A 19,748-nucleotide genomic window follows, 5' to 3' on the forward strand; every position below is an offset into this window, starting at 1 on the left:
GTATCAGGACACTAAGCAGCTGGAGCTCTTACTGCCTTTCTGCCCAAACAGGGAAGTTTCTCATTAAAGGCCCAATCCTGCAAGATGCTGATTACTCTCAGCTCCCATTGAACTTGTTCTGAAGGAAACTTCTGTCTGCCTTGCAAGGCCAGACTTCTCAATGGAATGTTGACACTCTTTTTCCATTTGTTGTTTTCGCCTCTGTCTCAGAGCAAGGGTTTCACTTGTTGTTCACCTCTCTCTGTCTGTCTCTGTCTCTTTCTCTCTCAATTGCAGAGGGGGTAAAAATGAACCAGAACCAGAGCAACCAATTCCTCGAAAGGTGCAGATTCGTTCTCTCCCTTCCCTGGAGGACATTGATCCAGACGTGTTAGACAGCATGCACTCCTTAGGCTGTTTCCGCGACCGAAATAAACTCTTACAGGACCTGTTGTCGGAAGAGTAAGCAATCACTCAATCTTAACATCGGTTTGGTGTCGGAGGGTTAGAGGGGATTAGAAATGGGATATGGAGCCTTTTACTTCTAGAGCACGGATACAAACATGGCCCCGACTGGGAGGGACCGAAAGTCATTTCTCCTGCCCTGGCTGTTCAGTGGAAATGAGTTGGGAGGAAGGGGGAGGTCTCAGGGTACTACTTAAAGCATAGGTGCCCCCTTATCACATAAATTACCATTGCAACCAGCATCCTTGTTAGGGAGATATGGCGGGTAGAATTACCTCTCTCAACCTCCAGAGTTGATCTCTGCAGGTGAGGACTCACATGCATGGGCAGGACAGCATGGGGAATTCGCACTGTTACTGGTTGTGCTGTGCCTGCATCTGTTGGTAAATAAAATACTTCAGTTTCCAGAGCTCTGCCAGCTTTCCTAAGTGTTATGAGGGATTGTCTAGTGGGCACCAGACTAGGATCCAGGAGATCTAGCTTCAGTTCCTGACTCAGACACAAACTTCCTGTCCAGGCTTGGGCCATTCACTTATATTTACCCTGTGCCTCAGTTCCTCGTCTGTAAAATGGTGGTACATCTGCCTTCCTCAGCGGGGCCTTGGGAGGATCAAATCTATTGATGTTGTCAAGGCACTCAGATACTATGGTGCCGGGGGCCAGATAAGAAAAGAGATCATTAGATTCGGGTTATTTAGAACATTTGTAACTATTGTGTTTGATGGGGGAAGGGTCATCTGCATTTTTTTTCTCTGTGGCATCTGCAGCAAGTTAGAAGGTTTCTTCCTTCATTTATTGTTTTCAGAGAAAACCAAGAGAAAATGATTTATTTTCTTCTCCTTGATCGGAAAGAGAGGTATCCCAGTCATGAGGATGAGGACCTGCCCCCTCGGAATGAAATAGGTATTTCAAACATGGTCCCAGTCACTTTTGACCCATTTCAGTCTGTCCCTCTTGGCTTTATCTTCCTGCTGTTGGCATTCGCCCTCCCCTTTCCACTGAAACAGGCTGTGATAGTACAAATGTTCTGTGAGGCTCCAGCAACCTGGGGAAGTCAGCTCTGCTGTTGAGCTAAATGTAAAGGGTCTGCTTCTCAGCTACACTAAGGCCCTTTTACACCTCTCTGGCAGTGCAACAGGCCTTCGTATTTACTTTACACTGCCAGTGTGGTGTAAAGGAGGTTTAGTTAACTGAGAATTCAGAGCACAGTCTAGAGTTTAGACCATCTCCATCATTTGAAATGTAAGCACAGAAAGAGGGGCAGTTAATCAATGAGACATGGTATCTTTTTCTGCTCAGTAGCTGGTCCCTTAGGTCCCAATCTTCTCTAGGCTTAGTTTTACACGTGCAGGTATCCCCAGTGAAGTCAATAGAATTGCTCACATGTGTACAGGTAAGTATGCAGGATCAGGGACTTTCAAGGAAATGACAGTAGTTACCTCCTCCTGAACATCAGCAAACCTGCTCTAAATGTTAAAAGCAGGTAAAACAAACAAAAATCTGAACAATTGGAAACTTAAACTTTGCGAAAGAGCTGGTCACAACATTGGGGAGGGTTGTGAAAATGTCAATTCCCCCAGGTTTCAACAAAATTTGAAATTTCAAGGAATATTTTTGTGCAAATTTTAAAATTCGAAATATTTCAAAACAATGGGAGAAAAATCCACAAAAATGGCATCCTAATTTTCTCTCTCTCTTTCTCTTTTTTTTTTTTTAATTTTTGAAATTCAACATTTTGGTGAAAATATTTGTCCAAAAAATTGAAATTTGGAAAATGTTGACCAGCTGTACTTTTCTAATATATGTATGTGTCAGTGTGTTCATCAGATCTCTATGAAAAATAGCGTAGGGGGAAAACTGACAAGTATGATGGATATATGTATACATATATATATATATATATATACACACACACATATACATGATATTCATGTATACATATATGAAGGAGAGATGATGGTGCGTTAGAAAGGTTTTATCAGCCTGAAATACAGATGACCACATGATAGTTGCACAGGCCATGCCGAATGAGTTCCACTGCAATATTTATACCACACAGCTTACTATTGTGTATTAAAGATATTTTTGAACAATTTTCACATGTTTGTTGGGCTTACACATTGTATCCCTTTGTCTGTATAGCCAGGTAATCCTTTACCACTGTAGTGGTCTCGTAGTACTATTGTTACTTATTATTTGCATTGTGAAGCCACGGGCATAGACCCGGACCCCACTGTACTAGATGCTGTACAAACACAGAACGAAAAGACATTCCTGGCTCCAAAGACCTTACAGTCGAAGTCAGGGGTTCTCAACCTTTTCCTTTCTGAGGCCCCTGCAACATGCTGCAAAAACTCCACGGCCCACCTGTGCCACAAGAACTGTTTTTCTGCATATAAAAACCAGGGCCAGCATTAGGGAGGAGCAAGCAGGGCAGTTGCCCAGGGCCCCATGCCACAGTGGGCCCCACGTAGCTTAGCTGCTGAAGCTTTAGCTTTGGCCCAGGTGGCAGGGCTCAGGGAGGTGTAGCTTTGGCTTTCTGTCCTGGGCCCCAGTGAGTCTACTGCCAGTCCTGGTTGTCGGACCCCCTGAAACCTGCTCATGGCCCACCAGGGGGCCTCGAACCCCTGGGTGAGAACTGCTGATCTAAGTGACTTCAACTATACATGACTCAAAGGGAATCAAAAATACATAACTAATAAAATTTTAGAAAAGTACCTGAAATAGCATTTCTGTACATAGTAGTGTTGTGGTTTTTAAGTTTAGTATCTCATGACCTTCAGGGCTAGAAGCAAGTGCTGCCTATCCCATTGAAATGCTTGGACTCTCCCAGTCCTGCTGTGTGATGAAATATTGAACTTTAAATCTGTCAAGACTTAATTCAAGACTCATGCTCTGGGCCTCAGGTCTGTGCAGTTTTTCCAAGAAATCTCATATGTGGAGGAAACTATAAAACGCTTACCTGGCAGGCTGATTTTTAACAATGTGACCTGCTTGAAGCTGCAGGGAGTTTGGAACGTTAGCATGCTTCTGGCGGAGATGGGTTAATAGGCAGAGTGTAGGTAATGTGGTCAAAGGTGCCTGATAAATGCAGTTTATCACATGGTTCTGTAATTTATCTATTTAATCACATGTACAGTTTATCACTACCCCATAAGTTTTGTGTATATTTGTGTGTGTGTATTCCTGTCTTCCTACAGTGGCTCGTTGACTTTTGACTTGGATAGATGATTTTGCAACACAGGGACAGGGCTCCCCTATGCCACAGATATTTTTGCTATTGAACAGTAGTAGCAGAGGTGATTGAATCATTACCTCCAATGCATAAGTGAATGCAAAGCCATGCCCTAACTATGTCATATACCTCTCCTCCCATCTCCCAATCCTGTACCTCCCACAACATTTTCACTTGCTGGTTCAAATACTGACCATCTGAATTGGAATTTTCTACACAGGATGAGAAAGAGTTCCCCAACAGCGGTAGGCTATCTTTGAGCCAGATATAGCACTGTGCTATGACAGCACATTGTAGAATCCCCGAGCATTATTATTTGAGTGTTAGTGAGATCAACTTCCTTTCCCAGAGGGGGTTTCCATCTCCTCTGCTCCCAGCAGTGTCTCTGGGAACATGGGGCAAAGTTTAAGTAAGAGTAATCATGCTTTTGATGAATATCTCCTCATTAGCCATGAGCACTGACCTTGCTCCAAGAGAGAAGAGGAAGGGTGAAGGGAAATGGTAATGGATTTAATAATAACTGCTCTGAGAGACCACATTCCTCAGAGATGCGTGTTGCCTGAGCACTTGCCAAATAAAAGTACATGCGCACATACTGAACTCTTCCTCTTTCTTTGTATGGTACAGTTTGGAAAGAATGGATGCAAGCAGTGAGCATAGGCTTCTGAATTCCAGTTGAAGCTCAAGGGGAGATCAGACTCTATCTCTATAAACTACCCTTCCCTTCCTGGTTTCCTTTTTGTGTTTGTTTCACTCTGTGTGCAGATATCTCTTTCTCAGAGAAGTAGGAGAAAGTTTTCTTTTTTCATCATTTGAGGCAATGTTCTATTACTTTTCTCCCAGCAAAGCTTCACCGGGAGCAGAAGTGCACAAGCAGGAAACCTTCCTCCTTTTGCTCTCCGCGTTGCTGTGTAATCTTGTTCGTTGGTGATTTGTTAACACCAGTTTAGCTTCTGTGGGGAGGGCTTCTGTCCTCTGACTTTGGAGGTCGCAAATCGGACCTGGGAGGTTGGAAGCTGAGAAACAAGCTGACAGATCTTCTCTTGTGTCAGAGGAACGTTCAGTGCAAAATGATGCTTTGAAGGTTAAATGGAAAATGTGGTGGAAGGGCAGCTGTGGGGAGTCTGCAGGGCCAGCCCTCCTGTTGTGGCACCCTTTGTAAAGCAGAACATGTGACACAGCTTCCTCCAAATCTACAGCAGCGCCTCTTCAGCTCTGCATAACCATGACACACTCCAGCCTGCCTCCAACTTGCTTTCAGCTGCCTTCAGCCTCTGGCAGGATAACTGTATTTAATTATCAGTGCAACTTGGTTACTTAATTATCAGCATGATCATCACAAAAGCAAATCCCAAAGGGATGTAGCCTCCTTGCAGATTGAGCACACCACAGATCTCTCGGTAGGTCCTTAAGATAGTGTGGCTGACTGTTCAGTCTGTGCCCATCCGTGGCATTCTTATGCACCACCTCGGCTTTTGGTGACAACCTGAGTAGCATCCTGTAGCAATATTCCTTGGTAAACTAAGAATATGTCCATACCAACTGTCAAGGTTCCTTCCCCACTCTGAACTCTAGGGTACAGATGTGGGGACCTGCATGAAAACCTCCTAAGCTTACTTTTACCAGCTTAGGTTCAAACTTCCCCAAGGTACAAACTATTTTACCTTTTGCTCTTGGACTTTTGCTGCCACCACCAAATGTCTAACCGGTTTTATTTTATTAGGAAAGAGCCCATTTGGAAACGTCTTTCCCCCCAAAATCCTCACCAAAACCTTGCACATCCCTTCCTGAGGAAGGTTTGATAAAAATCCTCACCAATTTGCATAGATGACCACAGACCCAAACCCTTGGATCTTAAGAACAATGAAAAAGCAATCAGTTTCTTAAAAGGAGAATTTTAATAGAAGAAAAAGTAAAAAGAATCACCTCTGTAAAATCAGGATGGTAAATACCTTACAGGGTAATTAGATTCAAAACATAGAGAATCCCTCTAGGCAAAACCTTAAGTTACAAAAAGACACAAAAACAGGAATATCCATTCCATTCAGCACAGCTTATTTTCTCAGCCATTTAAAGAAAACAGAATCAAACACATATCTAGCTAGATTACTTACTAAGTTCTAAGACTCCATTCCTGTTCTGTCCCCGGCAAAAGCATCACACAGACAGACCCAGACCCTTTGTTTCTCCCCCCTCCAGCTTTGAAAGTATCTTGTCTCCTCATTGGTCATTGTGGTGAGGTGCCAGCGAGGTTATCCTAGCTTCTTAACCCTTTACAGGTGAAAGGGTTTTTCCTCTGGCCAGGAGGGATTTTAAAGGTGTTTACCCTTCCCTTTATATTTATGACACCAACGAAGAAAGACACCAAACTGAAGTAAGGCTCACTGGCCTGTAATTCCCAGGATTGCTCCCTCCAACATTTGCTGCCCTCCAACTCTCTGGTATAGTAACTGATTTTAAGGAGAGATTGAATATTTTAGTTAGCAGCTCAGTCACTTTATCCTTGTGTTCCTGCAGAAGTCTTGGGTATATCCCAGCCAGTCCTAATGACTTGCTGTTGTTAGTTTTTTGACAGTTCCTCATCTTTAATATGTTTAAAAAAATAGATTGGAGGTAGATATCTCCCCAACATCTTATGTGGTGGAGTTTAATGCAAAGGAATCATTTAGTTTCTCAGCAATATCCTTATCCTCCTTAATTGCTCCTGTTACTCTCTGATGGGCCAGCTGACCCACGGTCCTGTCCACAAGCTTCCTGCTTCTGATATGTTTGCAAGATGTCTCATAATTTGTGTTTGTCTTTGGCTAATTGCTCTTCACAGTCTTTCTTAGCTCTCTCCTAACTCCCAGCTTACGTTTGACTTGCCGTACTTAATGCTCCATGTTATGGGTGTCACTTGGGCTGGATTTCCATTTGCTGAAGTCTCCTATTTTGATCTGGTTTGGCTCAAATTACCCCTTGAACCTTGCCATTTATTAGACTGGGTTTTTTCTTCCCTTCTTGCTTCCTTTGTTGTTGAGGGTTAGCCATAGCTTAGGTGACTCTGTTACTCCGCCAAAGTAACCCATGTGCCACATCTGAGGATTTTCCTTTCCTTGCTTTTGAGTTAGCCTCTCTCAGACTGGCTTAATCTTTTATTTTATTTTTAAGTCCCCCTTTCTAAAGTTTAGTGTCCCCAGGCTAGTCTTTGATATCATCCCTTTGCTGAAAACATTGAACTTAATTAAATTCCGGTCACTGTTGCTTCATGATTCAGCTACAATTACTTTTTGAACCAACAGTAGCGTGTTACATAAGACTAACTGGAGAACAGCCTCTCTTCTTGATTTAGCTGTTTGAAGCAGCCATCATTAAAACTGTCAAGAAATTATTTCTGTAAACCTTGTCCCAATGTCACATTTGACCAGTTCATATGTGTGCAGTTGAAGGCACTCACTGTTATTGCTTTATTGGATCTTTCTGCCTCTTTGATTTATTGATTTGTTTTTCTGCTTCCTTTTTAACAGGAGAAATATGATTGTTAATGATAAATAATAAAAATGATTAGAGGCCTCACACTGGTCGAACCCCATTGTGCTCCCCATTGTTTGCATATATAGTAAATAATAGTTCCTGTCCTATGGGGCTCACAGTTTAGAAGACAAGACATAAGAGAGAGATGAAACAAGCAAGTGGGTGGAGGTGGCAGTGGAGGATGGTGTAACAAAAATAAACAGAGTATCAATATTGATGATGATAATCATTATTAATAATAATAATTAATTGAAGTATCAGGAATGTTAAAACTGGGTTCCCATGGTTTAAATACAGGATCTCTTGATGGGGGAAGGGTATCAGAGAATGTTTTTTGTGAGCTCTCCAATCTCAATGGAAGAGGCAAACGATATCTTCTCTCTAAGGTATTCATTAGTCATTGGAACTGGATAGGTCTTTACAGTTACAAACAAATGAAGGGTTTTAAACAGCCTCACTTTAAAAAAAAAAATCCTTTCTCCTCTCACTTGCTCAGCTGTCCTTCTCGGTGTGGGTGTGCTACCATCAGAGTCAGGATGATCCAGTGATTAGGGCACTGGCTGGGGACTCAGGAGATCAGCCCCACCACAGACTTCCTGTGTGACCTTGTGCAAGTCACTTAGGGCCGGATTTTTCAAGGTATTTCAGCAACTAAAGATCCACATTTCCATAGGAATGAGGCACTTTGGTGCGTTTGAAAATCTCTCTAGGCACTTGTCTGCGTCTTTAGGTGCCTAAATACCTTTAGAAATCTGGTTTCTAGTGCCTCAGATCCCCATCTATGAAATAGGGATAATAGTACTAGCCTACTGCACAGGAGTGTTGTGAGGTTGAACACACTACAGATTGTGAGGTGCTCAGTTACTGCAGTCATGGAGCCATATAAGCACCATATATAGATACATTTCACTTGCTCTCCAGTCACCATAGAGTCACCCAGGTTAGACAAGACCTTAATTTTTCATGTAAAAAGAAAGTAGGGGGGAAAGAAACCCCAAAACTTTCAGGCCTTCTTCATACAGCATTCTCTTCCCTCCACCACTCACTCCCCTCCCATCCCATGCTCGGTAGATCAACCTTGACTGATTTTTGAATGTTTGCAAGCAGCTGCTGAGACACATGCATTGTGTGGCCGCTGTGAAGAGGTGAAATTTGTGACTTGGGGAAGAGGAGATTGCAAATGTTTCTTCCCCTTCATCAGGGGACAATCAGCTCGCTCTCTATGGGGGGAGATGTGCGAGGGGGATTGCTGAGGGAGGGCTGCCAGGCCGGGCCAGCCTGAACCACAGGAGATGGGCCACAGCCAGACTCAGCTGACTGCATTCTCTCTGCACAAAGATCCCCCCAGGAAGCGTGTGGACTCCCCAATGCTGAACCGGCATGGGAAGCGGCGGCCAGAGCGGAAGTCGATGGAGGTTCTCAGTGTGACGGATGGCGGTTCCCCAGTCCCAGCTCGCAGAGCTATTGAAATGGCACAGCATGGACAGAGGTGGGTAGCCCCCATAGCCAGGAAAGATGAACCCCGTACTCCTTGCCTCCCCTACTTCCCCTCTACACCCTATACACAGGAGGAGTTTGAGAAAATGTTCTATCCACACCAGCATTCGTGGAAACATCCAGCAGTGCTCATGGTTACTGGCACCAGCATATCAGTTCTATCCATGGCATGAGGGTCCTGTCCATTGAACCCTTTTACTCAGAATCCTACTGAGACCCTTGAAACTGGTGTCATGAGAATAGTAGGAATCTGGCCCTGACGCTTGTAGCTCACTGGATTTCTTAAGCATGGTGGGTATGTATCATTCCAGTTCTCCCATATGCAAGGAAACTGCTGCTGTTGTGATATGCTGGAGAGGCGTGGGGGGGGAATGGTGTCCCCAGGGGAACTGCTGTGTAAGCTGCCCTTCTGGTTGTGGCATGCCATGGAGATGGTTTCCACGCTCATTACAGGAGGGCCACACCAGGGAAAGGCAGAAGGAAAGCATGTGTATTTGGAACAACACAACAGATATATCAATCTGTATCAAAGAACATCACATGTACATATACTGTCAATGCTTTAGCTTGTAATTCAGCTTTTGTGACATGGTCTTTTCCCTCAGCTGTTAAGATCTGCTCAGGAAGAGTCTCCTGTGCCCAGAAGCTCCTTTTGCTGGCTGGCAGCTGGGCGAAGAGCATGAAATAAAGACGTTCAGAGGCCCTTAGAACTGCCTGTGATTCTTGTTGGATGGCTGAGGCAGTTCTAACCCTAGAGTGAAGAAGGCTATTCCCCGAGAGCTGCTAGGATTTATTCCTGGGGTCCATGGCTGGGTATCCTTAAGATTCAGTGTCTGAAAGATTCCGCATCATAGGTCAGACAGGACACCAGCTTTATTCCCCCTCCCCCGACAGTGAAATAAAAGGATCTCTATAGTGATCAGGGAGCTGTTTCGGGGAAATGTGTGTTTCACAGAGGCCACGGATGTCAAAGAAGGTAGAATGAAGAATAAGACTGAGCACTCTGGGAACAAACAGTTACCAAGCAGTAGTCACTAGAATCAAACATCCACCTTTTCCCCATCTCGCCTTTAATCCAGTCCTGGTACCTGGAGGTCCTGCTTGCCCATGAAGTTCTCATGTATGAGACAGCCTCTGGTGCAGTGTGCGGACTTCAGCACCCAGCTGCAGACAGTTTGTTGCCTTAGTAAGCTGCTGTACTCTGCAGTTGCTTGCGGAGAGCATTTACCTAGGTGGAACAACAAAGAGGAACCAGGAATAATGGTGAGACAGACAAACTGAGTTAGGAGCAAGTCATTCGACCAGCCTAAAGCTTCCTGGCCTGATCCTGATGTGTTCTGATAGTTGGAACACTCCCTGCCATCTCTAAGCTTTGGCTTGTGAGTCCATAACAAGTTGTCAGAAAGCTAAAAAAAGGGGAAATCAAGGGCTCGTATTATCCAGCATATTCTGTTTTGCTTTGAATGTCCTATTCTCCCCCACAATTGGAAGATGTTGCAATATGAGGTGATCAGTGGAAAGAGACACAAGAGGAATGTCTGAGATTATCTCAGAGACACTGAAGAGAGATGCATTGGCGGCATGTCAATGAGGGATGTCTTTAGGTTAAAAAAGGCAGGACTCATGCCAGAGGTGTCAGGGTCAATCAAAAGGGATACACTGGGAGTGTGTGTGCAGCAGACAACTTCAGCTAAAGCAAAACATACAGATCTGATGAAGGACAGTGGAGGGGCACATGCTGACATTATGCGGGATGATGCCCAGTTCAGTGGTGCATATTTTGGAAGAGGTTAAGGGGAAGGTGCTATTTTATTTCAGGCTCAGGCTTTCATTATTCTCCACATCTGTAGATGACAACGGCACAGTGTGAGTTGCTGGCAGTGTGATTATTTATAACGTGAGCCGGCTTCATTAACACATGCCACTGCACGGAGAGTGTCTGGGGATGGTGCACTGCTGATCGGGGCACCATCTGTCAGAACAGTCAGTAACAAAACGGTAGGTGCCTGCGCCAAGAATCAGGCTTTTTAAGGCTAGCTGTATAGTATTCAGCAGCAAGTGACCCCCAGACGGTGGATTTTGCAGCACTTCTTCTTAGCCCAGTGTCTTTCAGGGGGGTGGTGCTGCCCTGATAGTCTCAGTCTGGGCAGATGGATATAAACTGCTGTATTCCAGGAGGATTGTACTGCACTCGGAAGGTGAAGAGAGACTGAGGAGACAGTCCTAGTTAGAGATGAATGACTGTGTAAACACCAGGAAATATACACCCATTGCTTCCTTCACAAGCTACCAGAGATGCTTCTCTAGCTCAGTGGGCAAAGCACTCCCTTGTGACTTGTGTTTTAGTCCCACTGTAGTGAACATCTGTTTATTTGCAGAAAGGGTATGCATGTGATAGCCTCCAGTTGTATGTGGATAAACAACACTCTCGGCACCCAGTCTGGGACCACAGCAGCCTCTAATCTTGATATTATGGGCTTGATATCCTGTTGGAGTAGCCACTCAAGCTTGAAATAGGGGACTCAAACCCAACAGGTTGGTAAAAGAGCTTTTGTGCTGAAAGCATTAGGAAAAAACATAGCCCTTCAGTGACTTAGTCCTGGAGAAGAACAGTGGAACAAGTGAAGTCCTACACAAGGACTGGCTTCCAGCTTACAAGCTGCTGCCCATCCAGCGCTGCTTGAAACAATGGTGTTGGCTCTCTAAGTGCTCTCTGTTGTTTCTCTGACTGTATGTGACACACTAAAAGCACACAAACACCCACTGCGCCTACATCTGGTGATCTGATTTGGCTTTATCCTGTTTTTAGCCAGCCCAAATGTATTGAAGGGGAGAGTGGTACTGAGCTACATCACTGCCAGTGCTTTTCTTTCCCACCAATTTCAGACTGCTTGGCTCCTCCTAGAAGCCACAGCTTCACTCCTGCCAGGAGAAACGTCAGAGGGGAGGGGATAGGTGCACGGAACACTGCAGACACCTCCTCGCACTAAGAGTCTTGTGAAATGGACAGCCCCTCCTTTAGGTGGCGCCTGTTACCCCTTCAGCAGCTGGAACCTCTGCTGGGGTGCCAGAATTTTCTCAGTGGCAAGGGTCAGAGTTGAGAAGATTTGATCAAACTTCCTAAAGTTGATTCCATCAACTATTCATTTTCCTTCCATTCTTTTTCTTGTGGGTTGCTGAGGTGGATAGCACGAATGAAATATCAGCCAGTGCTGGCAGGCTGTATTGTGAAGAGCATCTATCCGCATAACATGGCGCTAACACATAACATAGACCTCCTCTAGCGAGGCTTTTAGAGTCCTGCTTCTCAGCTACTGGGATTCTGACCCAAGTTTGGGAAGCAGAATGGTTCTTCCTGAGGATGGAGAGGGGTTTGGGACTGGCAGGAACAAGCCATGAAGAGTAGAAAAATAAAAGAGGCCTTTAAGAAGATCTGCTTGCAGTTTTGAATCTGTGCCCAGTGTGTGCTTAGTGTTAATGACTTCCCGGAAAGGCTTTCAGATTCCCAGCAGGAGTAAGGAGGGCTTTGCTATTTTCACATTCAAGCATGGTCCATCTCCAGTGAGAAATGTGAGCAAGTGGACTCCAGCTGGGGTTGTCAGTGCAGTAACGGGGAGCAGGGTGTTGGGTGTGTTTGTTGGGGAGGTCACAGACCACGAGAGGCTAGGAGTCTACTCTTAGAGAATACTTCTGCAGGGGTCTGATTCTGCCATGTGCTGAAGGTCTCAGCTCTCACCAAAGCCAGTGGGACTGGGAGTTGAGGAAGCTCAGCACCTTCAAGAGATGATCAGCACCATTCAGGATGGAGCCATAGTTCGGAAAGGAGCAGGAAAGGTGTTTTGGAGATTTGCTTTAAAAAGGACGTGGGTCGGGAGGGCTTAGTGTCAGGGACGCTTTCAGGTGAATCTCTTTTATGAATGTCCATATTAGTAACTCTGTTTTCTCACTTTGTTCCTGCCATAGTAAAACAATGTTCAGTAAAAGCCTGGATATCTCTGAAGCCAATCCCAAATTCAACAAAGAAGAAAGGTATAAACACTGACAATCTGTTCCTCTCCTCTACCTCACTGCTGAGACCTTAAAGATGCAGCACTTATCTTCTCCATATGGGGATGCAGCTGCTCATACCTAGAGAGACAGGGAGGGTGGGTGGTGTTTTGTGGGGATTTGGGGGGATTTTGTGTGTGTCTTCTGCTGTAGAATGCTATGTATTTTTATATACAACCCTTCATATGAATCTGTCCCCAAATGCTTCACGCACGGGCTGTGTCTGTATTAGGATTTCCCCCTAAAATTTCATATTATTGCTACCACTGAATCAGCCCCCCTGGGTGTTCACAATGGTGGGAGTGTACCAGTGTAGAAAGGGGACTGGTATTTTAAACCACTGTGTTACCTGAACCTGCTGTAAGAAACGCAGAAAACTCTGGGCTTTAAAGGCCAGCAGCCATGTGGAGCTCTGTCGACACTACACTCCCGTCATTGCCAACTCCAGTGCGGCTGAGGCAACGGTAGCAATGGTGGGAAGTTTTAGGGTCAGAAGAAAAATGCCTTCAGCCAAGGGGCAGGCTCTTTAAGGCTGTTGTGGATGCACGAGCCAGAGAGAGAAAGGGAAGGAATAGTTAGGGGGGAGATTGAATCAGGATGCCGCAGACTCAGTGGCTCAGGTAGTTGCAGGTAGCAGGGAAAGAATAAGCAAAAGGGGCAACTCCCAGCTGCTGCGGAGAGGGGCAAATGGGGCTGGGGCAGAGAGGCCGCCAAATTTGGGAATTTAAATACAGACTCTTGGGCTCATTTACAAAATTAATTTCGCCTTTTGGAGGAAGAGGGTGTTGTGAAACACTGAACACCAGAGTGATGGAGCTCGTTTCTGGTGCTAACAGGAAGCTATAACGCAATGGGTAATTCCACACCGTATTGTAGCCCTCCTACGCTACATGATAAAGACAGTGCTTAAAAACCCTTGACCTTTCCCCCAGTCCTTCGCTCTTACACCCTGAGCCAGTGTGGTTATGTCTTTATGGGATTTTCTGTCCATTGGGCCATGTGCACGTCTCATGGGGAAAGTGGGTGGCAGAGGGAACACCCTGTCAATTAACAGTCTGTAATAATAACAACAATACTGAATATTTATATTGTGCCGTTAACGCACAAATCCATCCAGTTAAGGGGCCAGCAACAAAAGCCCCAGCCAGAAGGACGGAGGCTGCTCCATGGCACTGAAGTGGGAGGAGAGTTGAAGGTTTCTCAAGGTTCCACAAAAAATCTGGAGGAACCCTGCTTCCTTTTATACAGAAACATTTCCAGTTTAATATAATCATTGCCCTTTAAATATAAACTTTTTGAGACTTCCCATGTGTGAGGGTGACAGTCTTCCTATCAGCCTTTCACAGACTGACACAATCAGTTGAACACACTGTTTAAGGGCCCTGCGGCTGCCACAGAAAAGATGCAGGTAGAGCACTGAGTTTGCCAGCAGATGGAGGGACAGATCCTGAGACAGCATGCCAGGTACTCACTTGTATGAGACCCAGCAAGAAATGAGCAGGGCACCCAAGCTGTCAGGATCTCATGAAAGCTCGTGTCCAGGAAGAGGTAATGGATTGCCAATGGAGCACGCAAACTTGGTTCCTGAGACTTGCAGCCCTGTTATCGTAGCTACAGACCTTTCATATCCCCCACTGTAATCCCTCACTGACCCAGAAAGCAAGATCTGATGAATTCCTGGAAGCTTGGGCATTTCTTGTTACCCCTATCTAAATTATTCCAAGACTGCTCAGAAAAACAGCCTTTCCACAGCATTTAGGACTTGGTCATAGATACAGAGAGGCCTTTTCATCTAGTCTATGACGCGAGAACTGTCTGCTAAGTCTCCCCAGCTCCATTGGTTTCCCTTTGCACTTCTGCAGCTGTGCAAAGGGTGGAGAAGATGACACTTCAGAAACAGCTGGGAGAATCCCCTAAAGACACAACTGCACTTCTAGCTACATCACAGAGGAGATGTTTTCAGAGGGCAGGCAGGCTGGGCTGGGCTTCTGCAGGAGAAGCTCCTAGGGGCCTCTTGATTGAAAGGAGAGCGATGAGGAAAGAGATGGTTTGGCACATTCCCTGCCACCTTCCTCCACATTTTTATCTTTCTGGGTGTTAAGCTGAAAGGGTCTCCAGGATGAGAAAAGAAGTGGGAGGCAAAGGGGAAATAGTCTTCAGATCTACTAATGGAGCAAGGAGAGGAAGGAAGGGCAGCAAAGAGAACCCCAGCAAAATGACCCCTTTGGGCCTAACTAATCATGGTGGCCACTAAATCATTGGCCAACATTTCATTCTCCGGTTTTTTTATTTCTCTTTTTTAAAAGGAATACTGCATCTTTAAGGATCCTCCCCCTCTAGATGCACATGATTGTCTTAGTAGCTGAGGTCACTGTCCCTCTCTTCTCCTCTCTCTTTTCTCTCTTTTAGCTCCTTCTCGCTCCTTTCAATGCTTTCCTTTTTCTGTATCTGGGTTGCTGCAGCTCCGTAGTTCACTTGCTTCAATATTGCAGGGAATGCACATGTCTGCGCTGCTGGGTCTATTGTGTCCTGGGTTTGTTGTTTTTTTAACCTCATTTCCCATCTCCCTTTCCCCTAGTCTCAGTTTGCTTTCTGTTCTTTGTTAAAATCCTCAGTGCCTTTCCCTTTGGGGAAAATAACTCACAATGAAAGAAAAGTGGATAAATCTATATACACACATTATGTATGTATTTCAGTACACTGTGTGTGAGTATGGGTGTATTTTATAAATATATACACACACAGTAGGAGCCAAATCCTGCTCTCAGTTATATCCGTTTAAATGAATTTTCACTGATATAACTGAGAACAGGGTTTGGCCCTATGCATGTGCATTAGGATCTTATCCAAATTATAACTCCAAACCAAGTATCAATGGAGTGTCACTCACGCATATGAAAAAGCACTCACTATAATGCTTCTTTCCACCTCTCTGTCAATGTACAATATAGTGACTTTTTTTAAAAATTGTATGTGAGTCTTAAGTTTTCTTAAGATCACCCCCATGTTGCCTGGCACAGCGTTCGGAACATTCACATAACAAGAAACACATCTGGCTGTGTTTATAAGTAAACTGTGAAATCAACTCGGCAAATGCTGAATTTGGCATTTATGGTGGGGATCATCTTGTGGAGGATTGATCTGCCATTTGTAACTCTGGCAGCTAGGGAGCCTATTACAGAAACTGGAGAGAGAGAGAGAATAATGTTTCTATCCTACTTGGAGTTTGGTTTAATATCAAACCAGAGCTTTTCACATTAATCAACTGGAGAGAGAGAGAGAGAATGATGTTTCTATCCTACTTGGAGTTTGGTTTAATATCAAACCAGAGCTTTTCACATTAATCAAACATCAGATTGGAGAAATAATAAGTATTGGTAGTCTCCCAATCTAGCTCACAACCCAATCAGGGCATAGAGAGCTTAATAAAAATAATCCTACCTCTTCCTGGCGTGCTTTGATCAGCAGTGAAAAATTAAGAGTGTTGAATATTTGAATTGCTACCATCAAGCTTAAAAGTCAACATACCATGGGGATAAATGGACAGTTCACACCTCTTTTAGGGTTGGTTTACACTCTATTCACATTGGAAGACTATTTCTGCAACTTCTAAGGCCTGGAGACTTGATTTATTTTAAATGAAAAATTAGATTCTGGAGCACAGGATTGCATCCCCAGGGATAAGTACTGGCATGACCCAGCTAATCTGAATCCCTGATTTTAACACAGTAAATGCTCCCTCATGACTATTAAGCTAGTATCAAAGCAGGTTTCAACTTTGCCTACAGTCTCACTCACTGGGCTCCCAGACTGGCTCAGAAATGTGGACTTTAATGACCAATACCTTTCCCAGTTTATGCGTAGGAAAAGATGCTTCTCGCCAGGTCAGTTTGAGGGGCAGAGGGACACTGTGCTGAGCAAAATGGGTGCAAAGAGATCAGTCTCCTTTTTAACACTCTGATATAACTGTTCTTCATCTAAGAGATGTTATGGAAACAAAACAAGGAACGCAACCCCCCCCAGCTCTGCTGACTGTTCAGTTGGGTGGTGTTGGTTTCTCTTAACACCTTAGTATATTCTCTCCCAATTCCCAATTCCCAAATGCAAAAGTCTGACATTTCTGCATTGTTTGTGTGCAGTATGGAAATCATTGTCTAGTAAATGAAACTGTCCCCTAGCATTCCTGGTCTCCTGAGTGGGAGGCACCTGTGGCAGTAATTCTGAGCATTCAGTTCTCTGAACAGTATTTCACTTTGCTTTTCGTACTCTTCTCTCCACCTGCCTCCACGTCGTCCCCCACCCCTCTTTCTCTCTCTCTCTCTCTCCTCTTTATTTCCCCCTTCCAAGGATGGCGAGTGCAGATGCATTGGGGTAAGCTCCAGTTTTGGATTATACCTGTTGTTGGACTTGTTATATCTTATAGAGAGATTTTGTAACTTGCAGAGTTAGCAAATATAGATGCATAGACTTGATCAAATGAAACTTTTTAACAATGAGAGAGATGTGGGAAGAAGCATTTTTGTGTGTGTCGGGGTGTGTGTGTGTGTGTGTGTGTGTGTGTGTTGGAGTCACACACTCTATATACGTCTCTTCTTCTTTTGTTTGTTTCTTTTTAATGTGTCAGGGGACACAAAACTAATCTCTGACACTATGCAGATACTAAGACACTGAGAATGAAAACCCCTGCCCCACCTATTGCACTTTTCATGTCTGTATGGCACATCTGATTGATTATTGATATTTGAATAACAACGTCTTTCCCCACCACCACCCCCACCACCACCACCCAAGATGAAGCTAAAACCCACACATGGTCTAAAGTAATTCCTGGGTATTTTCCCTCCTCTTAGCACAAGTTCTTTTTCCATGAGAAAATAATCAGCTCTGACACCTTCAAAGCACTTTATTTTCTGATACAACTAGGAATATGGTCACACTTTAGATGAAGTTTCATTTATTAATAATTATTAAATTGATAATAAAGTATTAATATGTTTAATAAATTGTAATAGATTGTCCAGCAAGTCAGTAGATGCTTAGAACCAGAGGTTATAACCATCTATAGCACCTTCTAATGATATAGCTATAACCACCTATAACATGTACTACTCGGGTCAGTAACATACATATAACATCTCTTAGTGATTTATTAACCCTTTATAAAACAATTATAAATGGAACCTTAATATAAAGTGTAACTGGAATATTCTAATTAAACAAGATTATGCTGTTTAATATCACTACCTAGGGTGTGCAGAAGGGTGCAAGTCCCCTCTCCCCCTCCTCTTTTCCCCATGTGTGTCTTCACCCAAGGGCCTGATCCTGCAGACATCTACTGCAAGGTGTAGGACTTACTACCATGATTAGACCCATTGACTTCACTGTAGCAATTCAGGGTAGCAGATGTGCCCTCTAGTAAAAATTAAGATTGGGGCATAAGACAATACAGCACTACACTCTGAGGTGCCATCCTGATATTATATAATTGGTTGTATTATATTGCTATTTATTACTCTTGTGATCAACTTTGCACAGGGGAAAAAATTGTTTCTGGTTGATGCTCAAAATTAAAAGCTAAAGAGAGATTAGGTAATAGAGCATGACTTGGCATGTTTACAGACCAACCAGTCTACTGTCTCTTGGGTATTAGATCATGTGGCATTCTGGAGGATTTCAGACCTTTTGTTGTGGTTTAGAAATCTTGATTTTTCATTTAAACAATCAAGTGAAAAACAAGAAGGAGCTTAGTTTTTGTCTAATTTGACCTAATTTGTACTGTAAAAGAAGTGAGCAAGTGACTGGCTGGGCACGTTTGGCTGAGATTTTCAAAGCCACCTACAGAGTTTGGACAAATCCAAAATCTCAGCGACTGTTTGCACCACCCAGGGATGCAAGTCTGACGCATTTACCATACGGTGCATGCATGCTGCAGGGTCCCATTCTTGGAAGCTCCTGGCTGTGAACAGCTAAAATGCTGCTTGCAGGACTGTATCCTGCACTCACTAAACTCCATGGACCGAGCCCATTTTGAAGGCCACAATACAAGGACCTGGGACCAAACTTACCCCATCCCATAAAACTTTATTAGAAACGATCATTCTCCCAATAAGAATTCACCACTTCTATGAGGCACTGAATTTTACCTTTGATCGTATTTTAAAAAATCTATGAGTTTTATTCAAAGAGAAACTGAGTGTAAAGTCTGATGTAGCTTCTACACTGGATTCTGTTTTTAATCAGAAGTAAAACAGTTCTTTGGTGGTGCTTTTCAGGAACTGCCGACAGAAAAGAGACAAAACCAGTCTCTTGTCTTTTTTTAACTATAAAGGTTTTGAACAGTTTGAACAAATGAACCCCAGTGTACTAGGAGTTAATGGGGTGCTTAGGTTGCTCATTGAGAGAATCAATAGGCCTGTGGTTGTCTGAGAAGGTTACTTAGATCCAAGGGTAAATGGTATCGTACAGATTTTATTCACTACTTGATTGGATGGTGCTAAAGAAGGTGGCTTCACCAGAGGATGAGTATGAGAAATCGCAACAATCACATTTTAAAAAACTTTCTAAAATAGCTTGTTTCTGAAAAATATGTGGCCTACACAGAAAGGTGTGGTACGACGGCTAGTGTTTTCAAAAGCACTTTGGAGCAGAAAGCCCTTTGAAAATTAAAGGGACTTGTGCCCCTAAATGATTTAGGTGCTTTTGAAAATCCCACCCTAAAGGCTTTTTTCGGCACCTATTTAGGGTGGTGCTAAATCACACCAGACTCTCCTGTGTGATAAGTAAATAGATAAAGGTCAGGTCTACGCTACCGCTTAAGTCCGTATAACTTACGTCACTCCGGGGTGTGAAAAAGGCATCGGTGCAGCTGGGCCAATGTAACGGTTCTAGTGTAGTCTAGCCCAAAGAGTGGTGCACAGAGTACTGGCACATGCACTGTGTAAAACACTTTGAGATCTACCTGCATGTGGGAATGTAATAGAAATGTAAGGTGTTCTTAATGATAAGGAATGGA

At 43.9% G+C, this 19,748-nt stretch overlaps 1 protein-coding gene across 19 annotated transcripts in view; it reads left to right on the forward strand.

Annotated features, from left to right (window-relative positions):
- Positions 1-19,748, forward strand: part of BRSK2 (BR serine/threonine kinase 2) — a 427,587-nt gene that overhangs the window by 365,409 nt on the left and 42,430 nt on the right. For 9 of the 19 annotated variants that reach the window (XM_043548952.1, XM_043548954.1, XM_043548956.1 and 6 more), the window contains exons 10-14: positions 277-441; positions 1,250-1,347; positions 8,531-8,681; positions 12,653-12,718; positions 17,084-17,107. In XM_043548952.1, coding sequence (XP_043404887.1) covers positions 277-441; positions 1,250-1,347; positions 8,531-8,681; positions 12,653-12,718; positions 17,084-17,107 — 504 coding nt within the window. The remainder of the gene's footprint in view (positions 1-276; positions 442-1,249; positions 1,348-8,530; positions 8,682-12,652; positions 12,719-17,083; positions 17,108-19,748) is intronic. The other 10 variants (XM_043548957.1, XM_043548958.1, XM_043548955.1 and 7 more) reach the window with 2 other exon arrangements.

This window comes from Chelonia mydas, chromosome 6 (assembly GCF_015237465.2).
Source record: "Chelonia mydas isolate rCheMyd1 chromosome 6, rCheMyd1.pri.v2, whole genome shotgun sequence".
Taxonomy (NCBI): Eukaryota; Metazoa; Chordata; order Testudines; family Cheloniidae; genus Chelonia; species Chelonia mydas.